Below are 9,663 nucleotides of genomic sequence, written 5' to 3'. Positions count from 1 at the left end.
AATTTGATCTGTACATGGATGAAATATGTGTCGCTGAACGTTTACCAATCATCTGTCAATCAATATCTTATTCCTTTTCTTTACTTTATATATGTTGGAATGTTATTCATGGCATTGTACTTACCGTTTTATTTTTATAATATTTACGACTTGTCATTGTTTGCAATACAGTAGCCGATATTAGATCGCAACAGTGGAATTTCATAGTAAAACACACGAGGGCCAACCACGATAGTGTTGCTATGAAATTTTTTTTATCAAACTTTTACAACAGCATGTTCCTAAAAGTTTTTCTTCTTCAGAAAGATCCTATTTTTTCATATTCCATTAAATCACTAGCATCTCAATTTTGGTGACCTGACTTGTTTCTTAAACGTTTTATTCATACTTGTCACAATATTAAATAGGACTTAAAGTAATATCAGTTCGTCATGTAATTTTAGAGAACTATACAAATTTTACTAAATGGAATAGCGTTATTGCAAGAACAATAATATTGGTGCACAACAAAGAACCAAACCAAATGTGTGGAAGATGTTCCTCCAATACAAGCCTTCCTACATATATCATTTGAAGTACACGTGGAAGATGTTCCTCCAATACAAGCCATCCTACATATATCATTTGAAGTACACGTGGAAGATGTTCCTCCAATACAAGCCATCCTACATATATCATTTGAGGTACACGTATAAGATGTTTCTCCAATACAAGCCATCCTACATATATCATTTGAGGTACACGTAGAAGATGTTCCTCCAATACAAGCCATCCTACATATATCATTTGAGGTACATGTAGAAGATGTTCCTAAAAAAATACAAGTCATCCTACATATATCATTTGAGGTACACGTAGAAGATGTTCCTCCAATACAAGCCATCCTACATATATCATTTGAGGTACACGTAGAAGATGTTCCTCCAATACAAGCCATCCTACGTATATCATTTGTGTGGAAGATGTTCCTCCAATACAAGCCATCCTACATATATCATTTGTGTGGAAGATGTTCCTCCAATACAAGCCATCCTACATATATCATTTGAGGTACACGTAGAAGATGTTCCTCCAATACAAGCCATCCTACATATATCATTTGAGGTACACGTAGAAGATGTTCCTCCAATACAAGCCATCCTATATATATCATTTGAGGTACACGTAGAAGATGTTCCTCCAAAAAATACAAGCCATCCTACATATATCATTTGAGGTACACGTAGAAGATGTTCCTCCAATACAAGCCATCCTACATATATCATTTGAGGTACACGTAGAAGATGTTCCTCCAATACAAGCCATCCTACATATATCATTTGTGTGGAAGATGTTCCTCCAATACAAGCCATCCTACATATATCATTTGTGTGGAAGATGTTCCTCCAATACAAGCCATCCTACATATATCATTTGAGGTACACATCAATGAGACAGGTACCCAACATAAACACATAGGGTCTACAACATTTAAATAAAAACTTTTTTTCAAACAATGTGAAAGCTGAAAATGTTCTTCTTGACAAATATGTACGTTTCGGCACCAACGTTAATAAATAGGTTGTGGGTTTTCCAATGGGCACCATTCGCACACCTTTAATAACATACTTGTTCCTACATTGTTATGTATTGTTATGTATTGGTATATTATTTCTCCCAATTGATACGATATTCCCGTGCTTGCATTTCCTATCATGATTTTCTTGATAGAGGGTTGCTGCTCACAAGGAAGCTATTAAACCAAGAGTTCCAAATGGTGAAGTTGAAATCATCCCTTCGTAATTTTACGGACGCCATCACGAGTTAGTTGACCGTTATGGAATAATCGTTTCACAAATGATATTGGATATGTTCCTGACGTCGTAACTACAATCCCCTTCCCTTTCATGAATGGGACCTACCGAATTAGACTATTTACTGGATTTGTTATCACATAAACAACACGACGGGTGCCACATGTGGAGCAGGATCTGCTCACCCTTCCGGAGCACCTGAGATCACCCCTAGTTTTTTGGTGGGGTTCGTGTTGTTTATTCTTTAGTTTTCTATGTTGTGTCATGTGTGCTGTTGTTTGTTTGTCCTTTTCATTTTTAGCCATGGCGTTGTCAGTTTGTTTTAGATTTATGAGTTTGACTGTCCCTTTTGTATCTTTCGTCCCTCTTTTATGAATCACAGATTATGTGACCAAAATAACTATTAATATATCAAATAAAACATCTCGCTATCACAATTTACTTGAAATCCTTACTAAATTCATACATAGATTTAAAGATTTGCTTTGGAAGGTTTGCTGTACCTTACAAACTTACAAACGGGCTAGGACATCTTTTAAAACTTTTACAGTGATATTGTAATTTGAGCCTGTAAACTTAGATACGATCCGGATAAATGCATCGATCCTTTTAATAACTAAATTTTAAATGGTTACGAATTAAACGTTGTAACTGGATCTTTGAATAATTCTGTTATCAATAATTTAAACATTCATTAAAAAACCAATGCTGTATACATGTTGAACATTCACAGTCCCACATTCTATCGATACCTATATTTTTGCAGTTAATGGTGTATATAACTAGATGATGGGTGTGATCTGATTTATATTTTCTTTGTGGTTATTAGCTCTGAAATAATTGCGAGTTATCTCAGATCTGCACTTGTTGCTGTATACCATATCTATTTTTCGTTTATTGTTTTGTACATCAATTAGGCCGTTAGGTTTTTGTTTGAATTGTTTTTTATTTGTCATTTCGGGCCTTTTATGACTTGCTGTGTGGTATGGGTTTTGCTTATTGTTGAATGCCATTTTTATTACCTATATGAACTAGCTTCACTTAAATTGTTCTCTGGTGGAGTGTTGTCTCGTTTGACATTTATACTGCATCTTTACATACTTTTATAAAGAATTATTACAAGTATTTATATAACCACCAAACACATCAAGCTATTTAGATACATTGAAATGTTTAATACTCAACAATGTCAAAGAAATCTAGTAAGGTTCTAGACATATGATTTTCATAGAATAATCAAAGCCTACAGCACGGTTTCTTAGGAGTTCAAAAGACGTAGATGAGTGACCACCTTGTCAGTAACAAAAATGGAAGGGGTGCTATTGCTTTGTATTTGTTTTTGTTTTGTTTACCGGTCATTATTGAATCGAAAGGATGCACTTAGTATAAGTAATAAAATAGGCAAATACAGACTGTCAATTTGTTACACTTTGATGCTTCAAGTATTACAAAACTCGTTAACCACCTTTAAGAAAAGGTAATAAATATATCTTAGGATGTACGCTTATACCAAAACGTGGGCGAGACAAGAGAATGTCGTACAGACAAATCTTCGGAGAGAGTAATGACAGCAATTAACAGACGCAATCAGACAGATTAAGATTTTTCAAGATTAGAAATTGTGTCATTCAATTAAAAAGACTCACCTTAAAAATAAACAGGTCAATTTATTAAAAAAATTACGAATCTAAACGGAAATTTACAGGTTTTATTAAAGACTAACTTTATCATTGCCTGTAACCGAGTAACAGAAAGCGATTTTTCCCGATCGATTACTGATTTTCCCGATTTTTCTATGTTACTTTAAGTAAAATGTCCAACATACAAATGCTTTAATTGTTTTCAAAAGAAATTCATCTTTGAAGTAATATAGTAGCTCAACATCAGAAGACATATCCATATGAGAAACTTGTCATTTGGAGTAGACTTGAAGAGGGCGGGGAAAGAGATTAAACAGAAATACCATGCATTCATTCTTCTTGACAGAGAAGGAAAAACTTTAAAATACAAGATAAAAATATTTTAAATTGTAACTTATCAACAATTACCTCACAAAAGATAATCATAAAAGCACATCATCGTAATATCCAACCATTTCAGACAATTTATCAAATTCAACAAAGTTTTTTTAACTATGAATCCAGAAACAGCATGATATGAACCCCAAGCAAGAAGAAGCACGTTAGAAGGTTCTGAAACAACCAATGAAATATCTTTGAACAAAAAAAATTCTCTAATTCAATTATAATTAATAATAATAATTTATTTTATTAAAGTGTCACAAACTTGTCTACAGCTTTTTATAATTTACATTGCACAATAATAAAATAAGACAAATACCCAGCCTAGATGGGCTTATGAGACACTATTATATTATATGCATTTTTCAGGTCAATATATTTGAAAAAAAAGTTATGAAAAAAAACCTAATCCATACTCTCATTTTTTGTTTGGACTCAAATCAGCTGCAACAACACCAACACAAAGAATAAGGAAGGTCGTGATGCAACGTCAAGACAATCACACCTCAGGATATATCACTTACTAATGACTGCTGACCAGACAGCGTAAATGATCTGTAACCAATTGATTAGTTCAAGCTACTTAATTACCAGATCTATAGTGTAAAATCTATCATAAAAATCGGTATTAAAATTAGGGGGGGGGAATCACTTTCTGACGTACTCGGTTATAGGTAGTGTTTATTGCTTCCGTTTTGCCACTTCTCGAGACAAGCAAACATGACACAGCTTGAAATCACAATAAATCATTCAACACATGTTGACCATGATTGAACTCTTGATACAAAATTACGAAGGAACGTTTGAATCATTCCCAAACACTCAAACAAAACAGAAAAACGGAAAAAAATAGATATATAAATTTTATTTAATTCACCATCACTGAAATACACATTAGGTAAAATGTGAATGTACCTAGTTGATGTAAAATGTTGCTCATAGAAAATTCTCATTTCAGAAAGTTTCAAAAACCGGAAAGAGTCCCACAAAAGCCTGAATCGCTCTCCTGGTAAACATATGCCCCACAAAAGCCTGAATCGCTCTCCTGGTAAACATATGCCATTTTGGTATTTATTTTTGACCTTTCTTAAAATCATTAATGTTTGGTTATGTGTATAAGATGAGACAAGATAAGAATATATATATAATTTCTAAAAGCAAACATAATTTGTCAGAAAGTATATCCAGGATCAACGATTCCTATAAGGATCATTTGACAATTTCGGCCAGGATGATCTATTTGAAGATCCTATTTTGCTGATCATATTTAACTATGGGTAAACGGGAAGATAGACGGTTAGACAGGGGAGCATCAATATTTTCCGACATGTCGACAACCTTTAACTTTACAATACGTCAAGTTCCAAACTGCCAAAGATCTGCCATCAAATTCCACAAAATATAGAAAAACATTAGTTTATAACAATAGAAAACCGTCGACGAATGTCATAGCTTTGACCGAAATGGACTGTTCTTTTTTTGTACACAAACAATACAAGGCCGTTACTTTTTCTCGTTTGAATTGTTTTACATTGTCTTTTCGGGGCCTTTTATAACTGACTATGCGGTATGGGCTTTGCCCATTGTTGAAGTCCGTACGATGACCTATAGTTGTTAATTTGTGTGTCATTTTTGTCTCTTGTGGAGAGTTGCCTCATATGCAATCATACCAAATCTTCTTTTTTTTTTATATTTGTCAGGCTTTGCACATATTTTTTAATGCTCTTAAATAAAAACTTAAAGACAATCGTATCAAAATATACATTATTTAGTGAAATCAAATGTTATAGAAACCTAAACACAAAAAGCTTTTAGTTTCTAATCAAAATCTCATTATAAATGAAAACAAGGTGTGGTATATATATGACTGCCAATAAGACTTCACTATAGACCAAATGATGTAGAAGTTATAAACAACTATAGGTCATCGCAAGGCCTTCATCAATCAGATGAAAAATTTGTGTATAACCCATTTGTCCTTTTTGAACAATAAGATATGTTTAAAGTTGAAAACTAATAAGCAAACCAAATACCACAAACAAGCTTTAAAATGTCCAGGAATTACCAATAAGAAAACTAACAGCTTGATGTATGTGAGTTACAATAAACGAAAAACAAATATCATATACAGCTACACACGTCAACCAATGACTTGAGACAAAAACATTGCATAATGTTGCGGGCTTGAACATGTTAGAGGGTGCCAAGTCCTCCCCGACATGGGACAGCGGTTTAACAGAACAACACAAGAACAAATTAAACGAAACAGGCACCAACACTCAGTCTAGAAACATAACATAAGAGCTAACTCTCAACATTAGATCGATAAAAATTACTAAAATAACAGACTAAAACACAAAAGAAACAAAACACATAGCTGAGAGTACTTGTACTTACTGAAAGCTAGTTTAAAGCCAATAACAATTAATAAAAAATGTATATATTAAGACTAATGTATCAACAGTTCACATCCTACATTCAATTGATAGTATAAGACATCATAAACAGTCAGAGAAAAACACGACCTTGTGCAATGCCAAAATATAGGTATCGACAGAATCTAGGACCGTGCATGTTCATAGGTGTATATAAACTCATCATAGATACCAGAATTAAATTTTGTTTTACGCCAGACGCGCGTTTCGTCTACAAAAGACTCATTAGTGACGCGCGAATCACAATATGTTTAAAAGACCAAATATAGTTCGAAGTTGAAGAGCATTGAGGACCAAAATTCCTAAAAGTTTTGCCAAATACAGCTAAGGTAATCTTTTTTTAAAAGAAGAAAAGTCTTAGTATTTCAAAAATTCAATAGTTTTGTAAACAGTTAATTTTTAAATATGACCATATCAATGATAATTCATGTCAGCACAGAAGTGCTGATTACTGGGCTGGTGATACCCTCGGGGAATTAAAACTGCACCAGCAGTGGCATCTATCCAGTGGTTGTAAATAAACTCATCATAGATACCAGGATTAAATTTTGTATTCACGCCAGACGCGCGTTTCGTCAACGAAAGACTCATCTGTGACGCACGAATCCCAAAAAGTTTTAAAAAGTCAAATATAGTACGAAGTTGAAGAGCATTGAGAACCAAAATTCCTAAAAGATTTGCCAAATACAGCAAAGGTAATCTATTCCTGAGATAGAAAAGCCTTAGTATATCAAAAATTCATTTTTTTTTTAAACAGTTAAGTTTTAAATATGACCATATCAATGATAATTCATGTCAGCACAGAAGTGCTGATTACTGGACTGGTGATACCCACGGGGAATTAAAACTCCACTAGCAGTGGCATCGACCCGGTGGTTGTAAATAAACTCATCATAGATACCAGGATTAATTTTTGTATTTACGCCAGACGCGCGTTTGTCTTGTATTTAGTAAAGGTTTTCAGTGATTTGTTGTAACAAAATCCGTGACTGAATAATTTACCAAATATAAAGTAATAGTCACTTGGTATGCCATCATACCGCATCTTCTTTTTTCAACATAACAAACCAAATCGTCAATAAAGACGCGAACATAGCAAACGAATTTGGATATATAAACACTATAAGAGCGTAACAAAGGGACATCACTGCAAACAACTGGAAAATTTTCTAAATTTTGTTTCGAAATTCCCGTGTTACTAAATCTAGGAAAGAGAAGTTATTGCTGTTTATTCATTTTTTAAAGTAAGTTCATTCGAATGAATTTCGACAGTAGATTTACAGAATTCGTGATTATTTAATGAAAACATATCATGAAGACAATGGTATTAAGGTGGTGGTGAATTTATAAATCAAATGGAATTAAGACGAGTCTTTACTGAGTGTGGCTATACACTGTGATTGGTAATAAAACAGAAACTAGTCTTCTATTAAAGGGGTACAAAATGTCCCCTTTGGAATACCTACAATCTGTCGATACACTAAGTGGACGAATGTACGTAAATAAGTGTTGTCATCTCGTTACACTTTAATTAAGTATAACTAGCGTGTTTACTTTTTTCATTGAAGAAGGATTTATGAGTTACAGCAGATAAATTTCGGAATCATTTCAAACGACGATTTGACTGTCCCTCTGGTATCTTTCGTCCCTCTTTTAATTGAATAGGAAAACTTTTGTTTGATAAGATTCTTTAGAAATGAAGTGTAGTTATTTTATGTTGGTAAATATTTCATTATTATATTTGTGTAATTAATTTACCACCACTACTTAATATCCGTAGTATTGCCAGATAGGGAGAAACACATTTTACCTCGTAAGCTTTTTTCGTTATTGGATTCAATGAAATCAAACCATCATAAGTAGAATATGTATATGGGGGATTTTCTTGTTGTGTTGAAGACCCATTGGTGGCCTTGTCCTGTTTTCTGTCTTTGGTTGAGTTTGTTGTCTCTTGTATAGAACACTTTTTTCTCTTTTACCACTGTGTTATTTTTATTCACGGAATCATAACTTTAACGAAGATGTTTTGCTTTGTTTTATCGAAACTAACCTAAACGATTTTTTTGTCTTGCCTACTTTAACAATTGATCGTAAAACAATCTATAGTGAACGATGAGAGTTTAATTTACTATTCATCGTTTGTTTGCTTTCATAGGAAAACTTTGGCACCCATTCAATCAGTTTGTATACTTGATAGGGATCACACAGTGCAGTCAACAATAACAACATCTTGTATCTTACAGTTTACAACACCATCATCAATGAACGTGGAAATATAACAATAAATACTGACCCTGAAAATTTAACAATAAATACTGACCCTGAAAATATAACAATAAATACTGACCATATGATTGACGCTTTACCTTATTATTAATAGAATACTACTACAGTATTTTGTAATTGTATTTCAATGTATATTCATATGAAAAGATTTGATATTATAAAAGCATAGTAATTCTACAAATGGTCATTAATAGTAGTATTTACGAACATTTTCACTGAATGATTTTTCTTGCACACATCTTGTTTATTGAAAATATCCAAACAGTTATTCGAGTAGTACATAGTTAAAGTAAAAAATGTTATGTCAACGAAGACACACCATCACTATAATACTGATATGTATGCTGTAACTCATATATTGTGACTTTCTTTCCTAGAATTCCTATTTCTTACTTTTTATTGTCTAGGATGAGCTGGTGACAATGGTTGACACTGGTTTTATAAAAAGGATTTTAATTATAGTTTGCTACAGGGTCAAGACGGTATAAATAATTTTTTTTTAAACTTTTTATCCAACAGCTAAATAAATTTATTCTAAATGACTCATCACAAACGGTACTTGTTTAATATATTTAATACAAATAAAATGGACATTAATAAAATACAGAAAATAAATTTTAAACAGATAGAAAAAAAAATGTAAAGATATCTATAAGAATGTATTCTTTGAAAATATAAAATCAACTCCTAGTAAATTAAAGTTTGTGTTTACGCCAGACGCGCGTTTCGTCTACAAAAGACTCATCAGTGACGCTCGAATCCAATAAAGTTAAAAAAGCCAAATAAAGTACGAAGTTGAAGAGCATTGTGGACCAAAATTCCTAAAAGTTTTGCCAAATACAGCTAAGGTAATCTATTCCTGAGGTAGAAAAGCCTTAGTATTTCAAAAATTCAAAGATTTTGTAAACAGTTAATTTATTAATATGACCATATCAATGATATTTCTTGATCTCGTAGAATGTCTGAAACCCATGATTCTTTCATTTGCTCTTGTTGTCTCCGAAAAAAATGTGAAGTGTTTCAATTTGAAAAGAGTATGCCAAGGCTTGTTACTCGTACTATCAGGTATACCCTGATAACATTCCCATTGGTTTCCATTCACAATTTTTGAGTTAGCATTGCGTTTAC

General features: G+C 32.8%; 1 protein-coding gene across 1 annotated transcript; it reads right to left on the bottom strand.

Annotated features, from left to right (window-relative positions):
- Positions 1-439: 439 nt before the first annotated feature.
- LOC139511122 (keratin-associated protein 10-11-like) lies at positions 440-937 on the bottom strand. Its single transcript, XM_071297695.1, has one exon. It carries the CDS (start codon positions 935-937, stop codon positions 440-442), a length of 498 nt encoding a protein of 165 aa, XP_071153796.1.
- Positions 938-9,663: the final 8,726 nt, after the last annotated feature.

The sequence above is a fragment of the Mytilus edulis genome, chromosome 2, assembly GCF_963676685.1.
Source record: "Mytilus edulis chromosome 2, xbMytEdul2.2, whole genome shotgun sequence".
Classification (NCBI taxonomy): Eukaryota; Metazoa; Mollusca; class Bivalvia; order Mytilida; family Mytilidae; genus Mytilus; species Mytilus edulis.
This window is presented reverse-complemented; position numbering and strand designations above follow the sequence as displayed.

Excerpts from the sequence above, each read along its gene's own strand:
- LOC139511122 (XM_071297695.1), bottom strand. The coding sequence starts at position 937 with ATGGCTTGTATTGGAGGAACATCTTCTACGTGTACCTCAAATGATATA.